General features: G+C 38.8%; 2 protein-coding genes across 2 annotated transcripts; one reads left to right on the forward strand and one right to left on the reverse strand.

Moving 5' to 3' along the window:
- Nucleotides 1-1,702: 1,702 nt before the first annotated feature.
- Nucleotides 1,703-5,980, forward strand: LOC106798195 (uncharacterized). The gene is made up of 2 exons (XM_014774168.2): nucleotides 1,703-1,815; nucleotides 5,035-5,980. The coding sequence occupies exons 1-2, from the start codon at nucleotides 1,703-1,705 to the stop codon at nucleotides 5,978-5,980; spliced, it is 1,059 nt and encodes a 352-aa protein (XP_014629654.2).
- Nucleotides 5,981-16,551: 10,571 nt separating this feature from the next.
- Nucleotides 16,552-20,067, reverse strand: LOC106798196 (uncharacterized). Its single transcript, XM_014774169.2, has 3 exons — nucleotides 19,943-20,067; nucleotides 17,040-17,509; nucleotides 16,552-16,955 (listed from the first exon to the last, which is right to left on the reverse strand). Exons 1-3 carry the CDS (start codon nucleotides 20,065-20,067, stop codon nucleotides 16,552-16,554), a joined length of 999 nt encoding a protein of 332 aa, XP_014629655.2.
- Between the last annotated feature and the right edge of the window lie 232 nt (nucleotides 20,068-20,299).

Here is a 20,299-nt window from a genome sequence, read left to right on the forward strand (position 1 = left end):
CGAGATTAGCCAAAGTTAACCCTTGTCAATGTCAGTCGAAAATAGTCCTAGCCAATGTCAGCCAAAAATAATCCTAACTGAGGTTGGTCAAACTTAACCGTACACGATGACAACTGAAAATAGCCTTGGGCAAGATAGGCCAAAATTAACCTTAGTCAAGGTTGTTCAAGAACAACCTTGGTTTAGTTCGACCGAAAATAACCCTAATCGAGGTTGGTCAAAATTAACCTTATATCGATCAGCCAAAAAGAGCCCTATCGAGGTTGACCAAAAACAACCTTTGTCAAGGTCAACAGAAAATAAGCCTAATTGAGGTCAGTCGAAAAGAGCTTTGCCAAGGTTAACCGAAAACAACCTCGATCAAGGACAGCCAAAAATAGACGTCGATAGAAAATAACCCTTGCCAAGGTCAACAAAAAACAACCATGACCGAAGTTGGTAAAAAATAACCCCAGCCGATGTTGGTCGAAAACAACCCTAGCTGAAGTCAGTCAAAATGGCCCCAGCCGAGGTAGACTAAAAATAATAATGATCGAGGTTAGCTGAAAAAACAACCGTAACCGAGGTCACCCGAAAACAGCCTTGGCTAAGGTTGATTGAAAATATCCCTAGTCGAGGTTAAAATGACTCTGACTAAGGTTAGCCGAAAATTGCCTTGACTAAGATCGGTAAAAAATGCTTTGGTTGAGGTCAATAAAAAATAATTAGGTGGAGATAGTTATCATTTCAAGTAGCAGTGGCAATTGGATTGTCAATAATGTATATCAACTGATGAAAACAAAATTATTTTTACCAACTAAAATCACAATTTCAAATAATTTATCCAAAACAAATATACTTCAAAGTTCAAACACATTTTTTTAATCAATATTTCATAACATTGATAGAGCCAAACGGCCCAAACCCAATACAAGGTCCAAAGGGGTGGCTCAATGGTCAAATAAAGATCTAACACAACACCCACTAAAGGTTGAAGGCACTAACACAAAGCATCTAAAAAGGCCTCTTCCTAGCTTGATTTGGTGTATTGCATTCCCAGAAAAAATGTGTTTTTATTTTTTGTACTTTCAATAAAACTTGGTCTTTGTTGTTATACTTTCAAATCAATGAATTTGGTCCCCCAACTATAAGAAATTACTGAATTTGTTGTCGTTTTAAAGTATAGTATCTAAAGTAAATTTAAACCCCAAAACTTTATTAGCATTTACTAGAGGTTTTTAGCTGCTACAAAGTGATCACACGAGAGCTAACAAATTTTCACATTTTCACATTCCAAACAACTTGTTCTTCTTGATTTCTAGCAATCAAGAGCAAAAATTGAAGTACAACTCCCATATTATAATTTACCAAATGATTTTTTTAAAAAAAATTACATTCTCTCTATGTCTCAATCACGTGGAAGCTAAAGGAACAATGGAAAGCATGATCATTATGAAGCTTTTAACAAACACCCGATGTGCGATGATGTAGGTTTCTAATCAGATCTTAGATTTCCTCCTCTAAGATGCAATGCATTGGGTATCACTTGAATCACATTCAAAACGTGCAATATGAGATGCATTAAGAAACCAAATCTATATGCCTCTCAAATCAACTCAACCCCTCTCCCCCGTTCTTCTCACAAACCTAACATTTCCAACCACACTCAATCTTGGCATTGAAGTAGTGGATGTACCACAAATAGAGCAATGTATTCACCGCTATGGGCTACACCTGCTCCTCTAGCTGCCCCGACGTGTGCATCACAACCTCTAGCCTCAGTCCCATGAAGCCCGTGAGCGACCTTGCTTATGTTTTGAGGGATCTGAATTTCTTGTAGTTGGGCTTCATGCATGCAATCACGTGGGCAAAATTCGGTGGCTAAAATTATTTCTTCTTTTATTTTATTAATTATATAGAATTTGCAGTTGAAATTTTGACACATTCGCACAGTCAACTAATGGTGACCATTTGATGAAGATCAGATGAATCATATTTAACTCATAGCTTAGACTTAAAATAACCAGTCAAAATATAAACCATTCAATCTTCATTTAACAGTCCAGATTTGCGATTGCTTGATTGCGTGAATGCAGCAAATCCAATTTTCTATAGAAGTTGAGAAAAAAAATTGAAGGTTAAGATTCATGATTGCACAAATGTCAGAAATCCAAATCCATGAGTGCATCAATACGAAAAAGAATAAGAGATAAAAAAAATAGCCATAAGCAGCACTAATGTCTGGCTTGCAAACTAAGGGTGAACACATGTACAATTGAGGACGAATTCCAATGGTCTGAGCATGAAGGAGGGAGGATTCAATGCAGTGATGATGAGATCTGGTGGTGCCCACTTGTACGGAACCCAAAGCTCTAGTTAGAGAAGATGCGAAGGGTAACAATGAGGATTAGATCCGTACATTGTAGGAAAATTGGCCTTATATATGAGTATTTTTGGTACAAAAGCTGTTACATCTTTATGATGCAAGTGGCCTACATGGAACCTTGTAAAAGATCACAAAGGATATCTAATGATGTAAAAGTTGGCCTATCAACCTATGAAGGTCAGCTTGAAAGGTCATGATGTAGGTCAAGCATGTAAGATATCCTGAATTATCAATTTAAAATGATTTTCATAAGTGATTGTAGAAGTAATGTCAATGTTCTTCCATTACAAGGTAAGGTTGCGAGCTAATGAAGTGTTGATAACTGCAGAATTTGGGTTTAATTGATAGTCAATTTTAATTAAGAATGATTATAATTCCTCTATTTTACTATTGTTTTAAATGGAATAATGAGGATTTTAATATCATTTTAAATTTTGACCAACAGGATTCAAAAGAAGGAAATTACAAGTGCTTTGGAGGAAAAATTGATGCAAAAACTTGAAGAAAAATCCTTGAAGAAAAAGTTGAGCATGAAGAAGGCCCACAAAGGAGCCCAAAGGCGCACTTAGCACGAATGTTGTGCTAAGCGCGTGATCGCTGCCATACTCGCTAAGCCCAGACGTTGCCGCGCTCAGGGCGTGATCACACCGCTATACCTGCTAAGCCCAGAAAGGCATGCTTAGCGTGAGGTCGCATGAATTTTAAGCTACCTTAAGCCTATAAAAGGAGTAGGAAACACAGGAGAAAGACACACTGAGACTCAGAGCTCTCTATTGAATACACCCAAAGCCTAAGCATCTCTAATAAGGGAAACCCTCCTTCTTTAGCCATTCTTCCTTCTCTTCCTTTATCATCTCTCTTCTTCTTCTATCCATATCAACCCCTAAAGTGTAAAGCCTCTCATCGTAATGAGAGGCTAAACCCTCATTGTTGGGAGCCTGGCAGACCAAACTCTTGTAATGTAACTCTTCTTTACTATCTATTTAATGCAATTCCAGTTTTTATTGTTCTTTTTTGTGCTTATTGTTATTGATTATGGTCTGATCACCCATGCTCATGTATTGTTTAGGAAGTAATGCTTTGGAAAATGGTTATTTTCTAGAGAACTAGGAAAGGGCATCTAAATGAAATCATGCCTAGGAATAAAGTAATGTTTTGATGTGCCATCATTTTCTTCTATTTTCTAAACCCTTTTTGCACCATTTTAATTATTGATTGGTCTTAATTGTCAATTAATTAGGCAGTTTTATAATTTGGGCTCATTTAGCTAATTTGATGTTTTTAATCTAATTTCAGGAATTAATGAAACATTGGGCTTAATCCGGATTTTGGTTGTGGACTTGAAGAGGGCAAATAAAGCAGCGCTTACCTTAGTTAATTTCTAATTAGGAAATTTCGCAATTTTATTTTATGTTGTTCAGTGTTTATTTCGTTTTGGGCCAGAGTATTGTAATAGGGCCCAGTGACTTTGAGTGACTCTTTTTAAATAGCTGCCTTGGGATTCGTGCAGGGCATTCTATTCTGTTATGCTATTCATTATTCAGAGCTTTGTTTTAGGGTTTTTCGTTTTTCTGTTTTGATGCTTCTGAGTTCGTAATGCAATTTTACATTTTCTGCTTCTAATTACAATTTCGTTCTTGCTTCTTCTACTCTCATTTACGTTTCTGTTCCATTTTACGTTTCCGTTCATTTACGTTTCTGCTTCATGTTTCAATTGCATTTTCTGTTTGAATCCATGGAAGGCTAGATTTTTTGGTGTTGTTTCCTTTTGAGGACGAAGCCCAACTCTCTTTGAGGTTTCGCTTGTAATGTGGTTTCCTGGCAGTTTTCCCTTCACCAGTCATCCCAATTTCGTGAATATTAATCAGTGCACGCTTCGTGTTCGATTAATTGCCTCTGAGCCTAACTTGCGTTCATGCTTAATGGACGAAGGGCTAACTGGTGTATGTGGTGCCTAATCACGTATTGAAAACCCTAAGTTGATTTTCGCTTAGTAAATTGAAATAGGGTTGGATTAAGTGGTTGACTATTAGGGACGAATTCTCCATAACCCAGGATAAGAGAGTGGCTTCTGAATCAGAGGAAACAACCCGTTTTTAATATTAGTAGTTTCGTATTCCATTTTATTTGTTCTGCTCTTTAATTACCAAACAACCAACCCCCCCCCCCCCCATCGTTACTGTTACTACAAGCATATTATGAACATTTGGCTTGTCACTGCTCGTTGGGAAACGACCTAGGATCACTTCCTAGTTACTGCATTTTCATGTTTATTTGATTCGGGTACGACCTCGATCATGTTTGTTTAGCCTATTCATCCATCTTTAATCTTAATGCAATTTACTATTTTATCTTTGCAAAGGAATTTGGGAGAAAAAATATATAAATTAGGCTTTTCATGCGAGGAACCAAAGATAGAGTATCATAGTAGATGCGGGTAAAAACTGAGATAGCATTAGATAGATAAAAACCATTAACATGACATCACAAATAGTTTCGGTATGCTAGACCCCAATACATTTGCATTATGAATTCATCCTTCGCATTTAAAGTATTGTTTCTTTTTCTTGTATTTTTTCCTTTTACTTTCCCCTTTAATTTCTCACTTACAATTCCTTATCTCTTCTACTTTATCAATTGCTTGAAAATTGGGTTTGCACCAATCTAAGTACAAACAAAGTCTATGTGGACTCGACACTTGGACTCCCGTATGCACATCTTTTCACATACATCGAGATCTACAACACAGTGAAGATCGTGGGAGTTCCAGAAGATGCCATCCGCCTTAACTTATTCTTGTTCTCCTTGGCCGATGAAGCAAAAAGATGGTTTCACTCATTCAAAGGGAATAGCCTACGGACATGGGAAGAGGTGGTGGAGAAGTTCCTGAAGAAGTACTTTCCAGAGTCCAAGACCGTTAAGGGAAAGGTGGAAATCTCATCCTTCCACCAATTCTCTAACGAATTGCTAAGTGAAGCGCTCGACCGCTTCCATGGGTTGCTTCGGAAGACTCCTACACATAGGTTCAGTGAGCCAGTTCAGCTTAAAATATTCATTGATGGCTTGCAACCCCATTCTAAGCAGCTCCTCGATGCCTCTGCCGATGGGAAGATTAAATTGAAGACTCCAAAAGAAGCCATGGAGCTGATTGAAAATATGGAAATTAGCGATCACGTCATCCTTCGTGATCGAGCCTATGCACCTACAAAGAAGATCCTTCTTGAGCTCACATCTCAAGATGTCCTGCTAGTTCAGAACAAGCTCCTGGCCAAGCAATTAGAAACCCTCATAGAAACTCTAAATAAGCTCCCTAAACAACTGCATACGGTGCATCCTTCTCAATCTCCAGTCATGCACATTGGGGGATGCAACATCTATGGTGGAGCTCATGAGTTAGGCTTGTGCATGGCTCAAGACGACACATCCAAAGAGGTCAACTACATGGCTAATCCGAATAGTCATGGATTCCATCAAGAAGGACCGCCAGGGTACCATCAGGGAGGAAATTTCTCTCAAGGCCAAGGTTGGAAATCCCATCCAGGGAATAACTTCAACAAAGACCAAGGAGGTCCATCTAATCAGCCTCTCAACCAAGGGCCCAACCTATATGAATGAACCACCAAGCTGGAAGACACCCTGATGCAGTTCATTCAAGTTTCTATGTCAAACCACAAGAGCACTGAGTTAGCCATCAAGAATATGGAGGTGCAGGTGGGCCATTTAGCTAAGCAACTTGCTGAAAGGCCCACTAGAAGCTTTATGGCCAACATCGAGAAGAATTCCAAGGAGGAATGCAAGGCAATTATCACTCAGAGCCAGAAGAAGAAGAATGTTGAGGAAGAAAAGAGAGTTGAGAGTGTACTTGAAGATGTGAGTGATAAGGAAGGAGAGGATAGAAAGAGAGAAGAAGGTGAAAAGATGAAAAAAATGAAAAACAATGAGAGAAAGGAGAATGATGATGAGGTCTTAATCCCTAAGACCAAGATTTTGTTAGCTCAGGAGGCTAGAAGAGAGATACCACCAACCCTAGTAAAGGAAGCCTCGTACCCTCTGGTGCCATCAAAAAAAGATAAGAAGCGCCACTTCAAGAGGTTTCTAGACATCTTCAAAAAGCTAGAGATCATTATCCCTTTTGGAGAAGTCCTACAACAGATGCCATTATACACCAAATTCCTGAAGGACCTTCTCACTAATAAGCGAAAGTACATCAACAATAAGAGCATAGTGGTAGAGGGCAATTGCAGTGCAGTGATCTAGAGGAAGCTACCACCCAAGTTCAAAGATTCAGGAAGCGTGACCATTCCATTATCTATTGGGGATGTGTCCATTGGGAAAGCTCTCATTGATTTAGGAGCAAGCATCAAATTGATGCCCTTTCCATGTGTAGAAGAATCGGAAACCTAAAGATCGATCCTATGAGGATGACAGTCCAACTATCAGACTGTTCAATCACAAGACCATTCGGGGTGGTTGAAGACGTCCTGGTCAAAGTCCGCCACTTCACCTTTCCTGTGGACTTTGTAATCATGGACATTAAAGAAGATGCTGAGATCCCCTTGATTCTGGGGCGTCCATTCATGCTAACTGCAAAGCGTGTTGTTGACATGGGGAATGGTAACTTAGAGATGAGCGTGGAAGATCAGAAGGTGACCTTCAACCTACTTGAAGCAATTAGGCATCCCAATGACAATAAAGCTTGCTTCAAGGTGGAGGAAATTGAGCGAGAAGCTGACCTCATTATGCAACACCTGGCTACTCACTCCCTATTGGAAAAGGCCTTAATAAATGCAGTTGATTGTCTATTCAATGAGGAGGAGAAGGATCTCAAAGCCTGTCTAGAGGACCTTGAGCGATTGAAGGAGATTCCCACAGGGGAATATGCTTTGGAAGATTTGAAGAAAGACCATCCAGCAGAAAAGCCAAAGGTTGAATTAAAAGCCTTACCCACACACCTAAAGTATGTCTTTCTGGAAGATAATGAAGTCAAGCCGGTTGTGATCAGTAATGACCTATGATCAGAGGAGGAATCATGGTTGATAAAAGTTCTACGAAAGCATAAGGCAGCTATTGGATGGCACATCTCAAATCTCAAGGGAATCAGCCTGGCCTATTACATGCACAAGATCATGATGGAGGAAGAGTACAGACCAGTGAGACAACCATAGAGGAGACTCAATCCATCCATGAAAGAAGAAGTGAAGAAGGAAGTCCTCAAGTTGCTTGAGGCTAGACTTATCTACCCCATTTCTAACAGTGCTTGGGTAAGTCTAGTCCAGGTGGTGCCCAATAAAGGAGGAATGACAGTGGTCCGTAATGAAAAGAATGATCTCATTTCGACTTGAACTGTCACTAGATGGAGGATGTGCATCGACTACCGCAAGCTCAATGAAGCCACAAGGAAAAACCATTTTTCTTTGCCATTGATGAAAAAACCATCATTTCAACTCAGGGCATAACAGTCTTTCAACTGCTTCTCAGACTACCATTGGATGGAGGATGTGCATCGACTACTACAAGCTCAATGAAGCAACAAGGAAAAACCATTTTCCTTTGCCATTCATGGATCAAATATTGGAGCAGCTAACGGGATAGTCTTTCTACTACTTTTTGGATGGGTACTCAGGGTATAATCATATCACAGTGGATCCCAAGGACCAAGAGAAGACGGATTTCACATGCCCTTTTAGTGTCTTTGCATATAGAAGGATGCCATTTGAGTTATGTAATGCACCAACCACTTTCCAGAGGTGCATGCTAGCCATCTTTACTAACATGGTAGAGAAATGCATATAGTCTTCATGGATGATTTCTCAGTTTTCAGGTCTTCCTTTGACTGTTGCCTAACCAATTTGGAGCTTGTGTTGCGAAGATGTTTAGAAGAAAATATGGTGCTAAACTGGGAGAAGTGTCATTTCATGGTCCAAGAAGGACTAGTGTTAGGCCACAAGATTTCAGCCCGAGGGATTGAGGTGGACAAAGCCAAAATAGACGCCATTGAGAAGTTACTACCACCAATAAATGCTAAAGGTATCGGGAGTTTCCTCGGACACGCAGGCTTCTATTAGAGGTTCATCAAAGACTTCTAAAAAATTGCCAGACCGTTGAGAAACTTGCTGAATAATGACTCGGTCTTCAAATTAGATGAAGAATGCTTGGCAGCCTTCCAAACTCTTAAAGACAAGCTTATATCTGCCCCAATAATGGTTGCACCTAATTGGAGTAAAGAGTACGAGCTGATGTGTGATGCCAGCGACTATGTGGTGGGTGCAATTCTAGGGTAGTGGCGGGACAAGATATTCCATGCCATATATTATGCCAGCAAAGTCCTAAACGACACACAACTGAATTATGCCACCACTGAAAGGGAGATGTTGTCCATCATCTATGCCTTAGAGAAATTCTAGTCTTAACTGGTGGGCTCCAAGGTAATCATCTTCATAGATCATGCAACAATCAAATACCTTCTCACTAAAGCAAATTCAAAGACAAGGTTGATAAGATGGGTCTTGTTGATTCAAGAATTCGACATCATCATCAAAGACAATAAGGGATTCAATAGTGTAGCAGCTGACCATCTCTCCCAGTTGGTGAATGAAGAAGTGAGTCGAGAGGAATAAGAGGTGAGGGGTGAATTTTCAGATGAATCTCTCTTATATGTGGCTGCAAGGCCTTGGTTTATGGATATTGCTAACTACAAAGCTACCAAAATCATTCCACATGATCTCATTGGAACCAGCCGAAGAAATTTCTTCGTGATGTCTGCTTCTACGTCTGGGATGATCCACATCTGTTCAAAATTGGAACAGATAACTTGCTGAGAAGGTATGTGACCACAGAGGAAGCTCAAAGCATACTATGGCACTATCAGAGTTCACCTTATGGAGGCCATTACTATGGATATAGTACAGCTGCCAAAGTACTATAGCCTAGATTTTTCTAGCCCTCCATCTTCAAGGATGCCCACGACCATGTACTCTATTGTGACCAATGCTAAAGAATGGAGGGAATTTCCAGGAGGAATAAGATGCCACTACAGAACATCTTTGAGGTAGAGGTCTTTGACTGATGGGGGATTGATTTTGTAGGTCATCTAATATCCTCATATGGGAATGCATACATCCTAGTGGCAGTTGATTATGTGTCTAAATGGGTGGAAGCCATAGCCACTCCAAAAAATGATGCCATGATCCTGATCAAATTTCTAAAGAGAAACATCTTCTCCCGCTTTGGAGTCCTTAGAGTGCTGATTAGTGATGGGGGTACGCACTTCTGCAATGCACAACTACAGAAGTTTCTGGGGCATTATAATGTCAGACATAAGGTGGCTTCACCTTATCATCCCCAAACCAATGGCCAAGCAAAAGGATCCAACAAATAACTCAAGAGAATTCTGGAGAAAACCGCCGTATCCTCAAGGAAAGATTGGGCAGCAAAGCTGGATAATGCCTTATGGGCTTACAGGACTATATTCAAGACTTCCATAGGCCTCTCACCATTTCAGATGTTCTATGGGAAAGCATGTCACTTGCCGGTGGAGCTGGAGCATAAGGCCTATTGGGCCCTCAAATTCCTCAACTTCGACAACTCACTATCTGGAGAGAAGTAGAGACTGCAGCTACTGGAGCTGGAGGAAATGAGGCTCAATGCCTATGAATCCTCCAAGCTTTACAAGTAGAAGATGAAGATGTATCATGATAAGAAGCTGTTGAAGAGGACCTTTTAGCCTGGACAACAAGTGTTTGTTGGATCAAGTGGCCTTGGAATAATTAAGAAGAGGGGTTGAATTAATTATTAATGAACCTTTACTAATTAAAAATTTACTCTTCTAAGGCTTTTACTATGTTATTAAGTAAATGAAGAATAGAAAATAGAAATTTAACCAAAAGTAAAAGCGATAATTAAAGTGCACAGCAGAAATTAAAGAATGTAGGGAAAAAGAAGACAAACACAAGAGTTTTATATTGGTTCAGCAACAACCCGTGCCCACATCCAGTCCCCAAGTGACCTGCGGTCCTTGAGATTTCTTTTCAACCCTTTAAAAATCCTTTTACAAGCAAAGATCCACAAGGGATGTACCCTCCCTTGTTCTCTTTGAACAACCTAGTGGATGTACCCTCCACTAAAACTGATCCACAAGAGATGTACCCTCTCTTGTTTTCAGTCAACAACCCAAGTAGATGTACCCTCTACTTGTACCACAAAGGATGTACCCTCCAATGTGTTAAGACAAAGTTCTCAGGCGGTTAAACCTTTGAAACTTTGTGAATGGGGATACAAAAGAATTCTCAGGCGGTTAGTCCTTTGAAATCTTTTGTATATGGGAAAGGGAAGAATCAAAAGAATTCTCAGACTGTGTCGTTTTGAATTCTTTGACAAGGGAGAAGGGAGACACAAAAGAATTCAGGCGGTTAGTCCTTTGTTCTTTTGGAAAAGGGAGAAGAGAGACACAAAAAGAATTCAGGCGGTTAGTCCTTGGCGAATTCTTTTTGGCAAAGGGAGAAGAGAATGGAAAAGATGAATAGCACAAGTTTTTGAACAAAGAAATTTTCTTGAAAGAGAAAGTTTTGAACAAAAACTTTTAGAAAGATGAAGAGAAAATGAAATAAGAAAGTTCTGAAAGAAATGAAAGAAGATGTTGAAAGATAGATTGAAAGATAGAATGGTTGAAAGAGATGATAGATCTGAATGAGATTGTTAAAATGTTTCATGCCAAGGTCATATATTTATAGTTTCTTGATGACTCAAGTCAAAACTTGAAACTCTTGGCAATTCCTTTAAAACTAATTACTTAAAAAGTGTTGACTTTTGAAAGAATCTTCAGAAACAAGTCACTTAAAGAAATGTGACTTTTGGAAATGAATTTTTCGAAAACAGTCATTGGTAATCAATTACCATAAAGGTGAATCGATTACACATTAACAGATGTGACTCTTCATTTTGAATTTTGAAAATCTTAACGTTTTAAAACACTAGTAATCGATTACATGATTATGGTAATCGATTACAGCTTTGTAAATCAGTTTGAAAAACAATGCTGGCTGCTGGTAATCGATTACTACCTTATGGTAATCGATTACCAGAGAGTAAAACTCTTTGGTAAAATATTTTTTGAAAACTTCATGTGCTACTCAATGTTTTGAAAAAAAATTTAGTACTTATCTTGATTGAGTCTTCTCTTGATTCTTGAATCTTGAAACTTGATCTTGAAACTTGAAACTTGATTCTTGAATCTTTGCTTAATTCTTGATTCTTTGGAATCATCAAAATAACCTTGGAAAACATTGCTTCCACAGTGTTGTTGTATAGTTCACGACTAAGGCTTTTCCTTGGAAAGCTCAAGTCCAAGTGGTCTAGCCCATTCTTGGTCAAGGAAGTGAAGCCCTCCGGAGCAGTGGAGTTGATAAATCCTGCTGCACATGACCCTGAGAAAATTTATATCATCAACGGTCAGAGGTTGAAGATCTATAATGGTGGCAACATGGAGAGCTTGACCATTGTCATCCATCTCCAGGACCTATGAAGGGCCTCATGTCAAGCTAATGATGTTAAAGAAGCACTTGCTGGGAGGCAACCTAGGATTTCTTACTTTTTCTTTTTCTTTTCTTTCATTGCACTGTTGTTGTTTTTTTATTCTTAGGATAGATAGTTAGGCACTTACTATAGTTCAGGCGGGTGGATGACATATAGGAATAATTGAATGCATGATTGATGATGTCATTCTTGCACTAAGCGCGCTCATCGTGAGACCCGCGCTTAGTGGACAATCTCTCACTAAGCGCGACAAAAAAATTTAAATTTGGAGGGAAGACCAAAGAACATTGTCCTTGGTGCGCCCAGCGGGCCACACTCGCTAAGCGTGTAAATCATTAAAGCACAGTAATTGATAAGTTGTGCGCTAAGCGAGTCACGCTCGCTAAGCGCAAGTACCATAACTGCTGGCAGTTCGAGAACTGCCCAAAAACCCTTTCCCCTTCCCTTCAAATTGCTTTTACGCAAAAAAAAAAAATACTCCATGCATTTTGATGCAATCCTCCCAAGGAGGAGACCCATCACCAAAGCCATGGCTAGGAGACTCCAGGAAGTTTTTGTGTTGATTTTAGGTTCTATCATTTTGCATTCATAATCTTCTTTTGCTGAACCTTTAGATCTCAATTTTATTTGAAAATATTGATTAGAAAAGAAAACACAAAAAACTAAGTGTAAATCACTTCATTCATGTTGTCTTAGAGTCATGTTTAGTCATAATAATTGTCACATAATGTTCTAAGTTTGTGCTGACTTTTGATTTTGTTGATTGAATTCTAGATACATTTGTTCATGTATTCTTGCAATTTTTAGCCTATCATTTTAATTTTGGGTCTAATTCATGCATGTTATTTAGTTCATAACATGTTCTAAATCAATTCCTAGAAGTAGTCTTATTGTTGAACTTTTCTTGTTTTCATAACATGTTTCTTATTTTGCGAATCAAAATAAGTCTTAATCTCTTTTGAATTGTGTTATCCAAGAAAATTGAGCATAAGCAAACACAAATTGTAACTATCCAAGCCTTAAGCAACATAAACACTACTTTTGATTTCTAGGTTGAAATTTTGGTTGTTGTCAGTTCTAGCACACCGTCTTCTTAACTCCACTATGGGTTGAATACTTTGAGTTTTAAGCTGAAATTTTAACTGGATAAAATAGGCATTTGGAAGAAAACAATGGAAAAAGAATGAACAAAAACAAAAAATAAATGAGCGAGAAAAAGTGATAAAGATTAACGTCAAAATACACGTTCAGAATAACAACAAAAAATTAAAAAAAAAATGTGTATGCTTGATTTGCTTGAAAATTGTTCATTACTTTGAGTTGTATTACAAGCCTATTTGACTTCTTGGAGTTTTTCATCTTTTAGATGTGTTGTCAAATTGACATATCTAGAATTTTTCTTTGAGTCTTGTTTTTAATATGTCAATCTAATCTAGTGTTATTCTAGGACTTCCTTTGTGTTCCACCTTGGTTTGTGGTCTTGTCCTTTTGCTTTATTTTTCCTTGAATCTCATTGAATTAATGTCATTTTAAATTTCCTTTTGGTTTAGCTTTCATTTTATCTTGTTTTCTTGCTTGTCTTATTCTCTTTTTTTGTGTTTAAGTGATGCCTACAATAAGGATTGGAAGAGGAAATTGATGCATTTCTTGAAGGAAGATTTTGAGTCTTGGAGGTTAACCATCCTAGGAGCACCATTGGATTTGAAGCAACCAAAGTCTCACCAAATTTTGAGTGAAACACTTGAGAAAACAAACAAGCATTAAGACAAATTTGAAGACATTAATTGCTTTGTTAAATTTGTTGTAATAGAACAATTGAGTGCTGAATTTTTTCTATTGCAATTTCTTGTATTAGGACATTCTTCAGGGGTGTATGTGCAGTCTCCAAGAGACCACCTAAACCTCTATTTGTGTGTAATAGCTTAGTGTAAACCATGCAACCTGCGGTCCTTGAGATTTCTTTCAACCTTGTAAAAATCCTTTTACAAGCAAAGATCCACAAGGGATGTACCCTCCCTTGTTCTCTTTGAACCTAGTGGATGTACCCTCCACTAGAACTGATCCACAAGAAATGTACCCTCTCTTGTTCTCAGTCAACAACCCAAGTAGATGTACCCTCCAATGTGTTAAGACAAAGATCTCAGGCGGTTAAACCTTTGATACTTTGTGAATGGGGATACAAAAGAATTCTCAGGCGGTTAGTCCTTTGAAAACTTTTGTATAAGGGAAAGGGAAAAATCAAAAGAATTCGGAGAAGGGAGACACAAAAGAATTCAGGCGGTTAGTCCTTTGTTCTTTTGGAAAAGGGAGAAGAGAGACACAAAAAGAATTCAGGCGGTTAGTCCTTGGCAAATTCTTTTTGGCAAAGGGAGAAGAGATGAAAAGAATGAATAGCACAAGTTTTCAAGGTTTAGAAAACCAGAAAACTTTGGAAAGCTTTTGGCACAAAGAAGAAGAAGAAGTTCAAATAGATTCAAGGCTTATAAAGGGTTGTAATGAATTGACTGGATTGATAGAAAGATTGGTTGAAAATGCAAAATAAAGCCTTGCTTTTATAGACTCTTCATGCCTGGCCAAGAGGACCATTTAGAAGAGTTATAACTTTTTGAAAAACTTAAAACCAATTTGAAAAAGTCAAAAACCATTTGAAGAGTTACATCTTTTGATTTATTCAGAAACAATCATTGGTAATCGATTACCAAATTAGTGTAATCGATTACACAAAGCTTTTATGTGAAAGGATGCGACTCTTCACATTTGAATTTAAATTTCAATGTTCAAAGGCACTGGTAATCGATTACCAAAACATTGTAATCGATTATAACTTTTTGAAATCAATTGGAACATTGTAAATTCATTTGAAAACTTTTTCAAATCCATTTTGCTACTGGTAATCGATTACCAGAGAGTAAAAACTCTTTGGTAAACATGTTTTGAGAAAAATCATGTGCTACTCAATTTTTGAGAAAAACTTTTCATACTTATCTTGATTAAGCCTTCTCTTGATTCTTGAATCTTGAGTCTTGAATCTTGATCTTGATTCTTGAGATCTTGAACCTTGAATCTTGATTCTTGACTCTTAACTTTCCTCTTGAGTCTTGAATTCTTCTTGATTCTATCTTGAACTCTTGAATTGTTCTTGATTCTATCTTGATCACTTGAGTTGTTCTTTGATTGATCTTTGAGCTTTTTGTCATCACCTTTGTCATCATCTTTTGTTATCATCAAAACACCTTTGAATCACCTTTGATTCACCATGAAGCTTTGCTTCTACAAACATTCCAAATGAGTGACATGTGATCGGGCAGATTCGGCAATTGGCTCTGGAGTACTAGTCATGTGAGTGAGCAAAAATGAGAGTGTACATTCATGCCCAACGACAATAAAAGAGTGCAAATGACACAACACTAGTGCAAATCATTAATCCATATTTATTAACATTGCGATTATTGTTTACAAAAAAAGCTTAAGACGTGCAGATCCTAATGAGTCCTTGAGGAGGTCCAAACATTGAGCCTTTGAATTGCCCCAAGTACTACGCGTAATATCGCTAGACGATGTTGGAATTCACAGGCGAAGGCAGCTCTTCATCATCCATGTTCATGAGCAACAACGCTCCTTTTGAGAAAGTCTTCACCACAAATGGTCCTTCATAGTTTGGGGTCCATTTCCCTCAGTGAACCTTCTAAACCTGTGATACTTTCTTCAAAACAAGGTCCCCCTCGCTGAACTTATGCGAACGCACTCTTTTGTCAAAAGTGTTTTTCAATCTGCTCTGATATAGTTACCCATGGCTCATGGCAGGCAATCTCTTACCCTCGATAAGATTCAATTGGTCAAAACATGCCTGGGCTCCTGACTCTACTGAGATTCTTAAAGAAGGAATCTCCACCTCAAATGGGAGCACAACTTCCATCTCATACACCAAAGAGAATGGGGTTGCCCTAGTAGATGTGCGTACAAAAGTCCGATAACCATGCAATGCAAAGGTTAGCATCTCGTGCCAATCCTTGTATGATACGGTTATCTTCTAAACGATCTTCTTGATGTTCTTATTGGCGGCCTCAACTGCCCCATTCATCTTGGGCCTATAAGGCATGGAATTATGGTGTTGGATTTTGAAATCCTCACATATTTCCTTCATCATCTTGTTGTTTAAACTGGTGGCATTATCAATGATGATCCTTCTGGGCAACCCATATCTGCAAATTTTTTCTTTCTTAATGAACCTAATCACCACATTCCTAGTCACGCTAGCAATGAGGCTACTTCCACCCATTTTGTGAAGTAATCAATGGCGACTAAGATGAAGCGATGCCCATTTGAAGCCTTAGGTTCGATGGCCCCAATCATGTCTATGCCCAACATTGAGAACAGTCACGGTGCTGCTAACACGTTCAATGGTACAAGTGGAGCATTGACATTATCAGCGTATGTTTGACATTTATGGCATTTCCTTACATGAACACAACAATCGTTCTCCATAATGAGCCAATAATATCCCGCCCTTAGAATCTTTCGGGCCATGGCATGTCCATTGGCATGGGTACCAAAGGATCCCTCATGTACTTCCACTAGTATCTGTTTGGCCTTTTTTGCATTCACACATTGAAGTAGCACCATGTCATGATTTTTTTTGTACAAGACATTCCCACTCAGGAGGAAACTTGTTGCCAACCTCCGTAATTTCCTTTTGTCATTGTCAGAGGCCTCAGGTAGGTATTCCTTGCCCTTAATGTATCATTTGATATCGAAGTACCAAGGCTTACCATCTTCCTCTTCTTCTGTTTGACATGACATCTAATGTCGATGCATGGCAAATCTCCGTGAGGATTTACTTTGAACATGGATGATAAAGTGGCAAGGGCATCGGCCATCTGGTTTTCCTCTCTAGGAATGTGATGAAATGATATCTCATCAAAGAGTTCCATCAATTCCCTGATGTAAGCCTGGTAAGGCACCAACTTGTGGTCTCTGGTCACCCATTCACCTTTCAATTGATGAATTACCAACGCCGAGTCCCCGTATACTTTGAGCAACTTGAGCCTAAAGTCGATCGCTGCTCAGATCCCTAGGGTACATGCCTCATATTTTGCCATATTGTTTGTACAGTCGAAACACAACCTAGCCGTGAAAGGCAAACATTGTTTGTCTGGCGAAACCAACACTACCCTAATTCCATGACCTAGTGCATTAGACACACCATCAAACCACACAACCCACTTATCCCTATCTTTATCTTCAACCTCCTCCTCAAACAAGGCCATAATATCCTCGTTAGGGAATTCTGGGTGCATAGGCTGATAATCATTTATGGTTTGTTGAGCCAGATAATCTGCCAAGGCGCTCCCTTTTATTGCCTTCTGAGTGACATAGACGATATCAAATTCCGACAATAGAACCTGCCACCAAGCTATTCTCCCAATAAGAACGGGCTTTTCAAAGATGTACTTGACGGGGTCCATTTTGGACACCAACCAAGTAGTGTAACTCAACATATACTGCCTCAAACAGTGAGCTGCACATGCCAAGGCACAACATGTCCTCTCTAGCAACAAGTAGTTCATCTCACATGCTGTGAACTTCTTGCTCAAGTAGTAGATGGCCCGTTGCCTTTTCCAGATTCATCGTGTTGTCCCAGCACACACCCCATCGACTCATCTAATACTATCATGTATAGGATAAGAGGTCTTTCGGGAACCGATGGCACGAGCACAGGAGGGTTCATCAAACACCATTTAATCCTCTCAAATGCCACTTGACAATCATCGTCCCATTAAACAGGATGATTCTTACGAAACAATCTAAAAAGAGGCTTGTAGAAGCAAGCTTTATGATGATGAATCAAGTATGAATCAAGTAGCATTGATGATGACAAAATGCCCAAAAGAATGATTTCAAGATTGAGTCAACAAGTTCAAGATCAAGATTGATTTCAAGATTCAAGAAAAGACATCAAGAAGAATCAAGATTCAAGAGAAGAAATCAAGAAGCAACAAGTCAAGACTTCACAAGGGAAGTATTGAAAAGGAATTTTCAAAAACCAAACATGGCACAATTTTTTTTTACAAAAGAGTTTTCTCAAATTTTTCTAAGTTACCAGAGTATTTACTCTCTGGTAATCGATTACCAGTTTCCTGTAATCGATTACCAGTGATAAAATTTGATTTCAAAAAGTTTTTAACTGAATTTGCAACGTTCCATTTTTAAATAGTGTAATCAATTACAATATATTGGTAATCGATTACCAATGTATCTGAACGTTGAAATTCAAATTTAATTGTGAAGAGTCACATCTTTTCATAAAATGCATTGTGCAGTCGATTACATGATTATGGTAATCGATTACCAGTGACAAGTTTTGAATAAAAGGTCAAGAGATGTAACTCTTGACATGATTTTCTCAAGGTTATAACTCTTCCAATGGTTTTCTTGACCAGACATGAAGAGTATATAAAAGCAAGACTTTGACTTGCATTCATAACAACTTCTCGAACAACTTTTGAGAAACCTTTAAACCTTTACAACCTTTATGATTCTTTAAGAATTCTTTCCTACTCATCTTTCTTCTTCTTCCTTTGCCAAAAAGCTTTCTAAGTTATCTGTTTTCCAAACCTTGTTCTTCTACAAGTGAAATTTCTGCAGAAAACAAAAGTGTGCTATATTTTTTCATTCTCTTCTCCCTTTGCAAAAAAGAATTCAACAAGGACTAACCGCATGAATTCTTTTTGTGTCTCTCTTCTCCCTTTTCCAAAAGAATAGAGGGACTAACTGCCTGAATTCTTTTGTGTCTCCCTTCTCCCTTTCCAAGACAATTCAAAGGACTAACCGCCTGAGAATTCTTTTGATTCTTCCTTTTCCCTTTAACAAAAGATTTCAAAGGACTAACCGTCTGAGATATCTTTTGTTTCCCCTTACAAAGATTCAAAGGACTAATCGCCTGAGAATTCTTTGTCTTAACACATTGGAGGGTACATCCTTTATGGTACAAGTAGAGGGTACATCTACTTGGGTTGTTGTAACTGAGAACAAGAGAGGGTACATCTCTTGTGGATCAGTTCAAGTGGAGGGTACATCCACTTGGTTTTCAAAGAGAACAAGGGAGGGTACATCCCTTGTGGATCTTTGCTTGTAAAGGATTTTACAAGGTTGAAAGAAATCTCAAGAACTGGTGTTTGCTTGGGGACTGGATGTAAGCACAGGTTGTTGCCGAACCAGTATAAAATTCTTGTGTTTGTCTTCTTCTTCCCTACACTTTTTAATTTCCGCTATGTACTTTACTTTTACGTTTTACTTTTGTTTAAGTTACATAACTTGGTAGAAAAGCCTAATTGAATCTAGTAACATTAAGAAGGATAAGTTTTAATTAGTCAAGGTGCACTAAAAATTAATTCAACCCCCCCCCCCCATTCTTAATTATTCCGAGGCCACTTGATCCAACAAGGCTCGCAAGTGGCAGTTAATTGTGATATGAATCTCGCGATGTAGTTCAACCTTCCCAAGAAACCTTGAACTTGCTTCTCTGTATGTGGCTCAGGCATTTTGAGGATTGTTTTTACCTTGTTTGTATCCATCTCTATTCCTCTCTGGCTAACAACAAAGCCAAGCAATTTTCCGAATTTTACCTCGAACGTACACTTTGTGGGATTCAGCCTTAATCTGTATTTACGCGATCGCCCGAACTACTTCCGCAAATTGACTAGGTGTTCCTCCTCCGTCCTTGATTTGGCAATCATGTCATCTACATAGACCTCGATCTCTTTATGCATCATGTCATAGAATAATGCTACCATGGTCCGTTGGTATGTTGCCCCAGCGTTCTTCAGCCCAAATGACATCACTTTATAGCAGAAGGTTCCCCATAGAGTGATGAAGGTTGTCTTTTCCATATCCTCCAGTGCCATCTTTATCTGATTATAACCCAAAAACCCATCCATGAAAGAAAATAGGGCAAAACTGGTCGTGTTATCCATGAAAACGTCGACATGCAGTAAAGGAAAGTTATCCTTTGGACTAGCTTGGTTTAGATCCCGATAGTCCACGCACATTCGCACCTTCCCATCCTTTTTCGGGACATGCACGATATTGGCGACCCATTCTGGGTACCGAGCAATGGCCAAGAAACCTGCGTCGAATTGCTTCTTCACTTCCTCCTTTATCTTTAGGGACATCTTGGGTTTCATTCTCCTCAATTTTTGCTTTATTGCATAATTTCCAAGCTCAAACCAGGCATATCCTGGTAAGACCAAGCGGAGATGTCTTGGTAGTCTCGCAGCTGAGTCATTAACTCATCTTGGACATTCACTGACACACAAATTCCGATCTTGACCTCCTTTTTCTCTCCGCTAGTGCCCAAATTCACAACCTCTATTTCCTCTTGATGCGGCTTCATCTCCCTTTCTT

This window comes from Glycine max, chromosome 3 (assembly GCF_000004515.6).
Source record: "Glycine max cultivar Williams 82 chromosome 3, Glycine_max_v4.0, whole genome shotgun sequence".
NCBI classification, from domain to species: Eukaryota; Viridiplantae; Streptophyta; class Magnoliopsida; order Fabales; family Fabaceae; genus Glycine; species Glycine max.

Excerpts from the sequence above, each read along its gene's own strand:
- LOC106798196 (XM_014774169.2), bottom strand. The coding sequence starts at position 20,067 with ATGTCCCTAAAGATAAAGGAGGAAGTGAAGAAGCAATTCGACGCAGGT. Across the intron at positions 17,510-19,942 it reads AAGGATGGGAAGGTGCGAAT|GCAACGGGCCATCTACTACT; the intron begins GTGCGTGGACTA and ends AATCTGGAAAAG. Across the intron at positions 16,956-17,039 it reads GGTTTCGCCAGACAAACAAT|CGATCGACTTTAGGCTCAAG; the intron begins GTTTGCCTTTCA and ends GGATCTGAGCAG.
- LOC106798195 (XM_014774168.2), top strand. The coding sequence starts at position 1,703 with ATGGGCTACACCTGCTCCTCTAGCTGCCCCGACGTGTGCATCACAACC. Across the intron at positions 1,816-5,034 it reads TTGAGGGATCTGAATTTCTT|TACAAACAAAGTCTATGTGG; the intron begins GTAGTTGGGCTT and ends CACCAATCTAAG.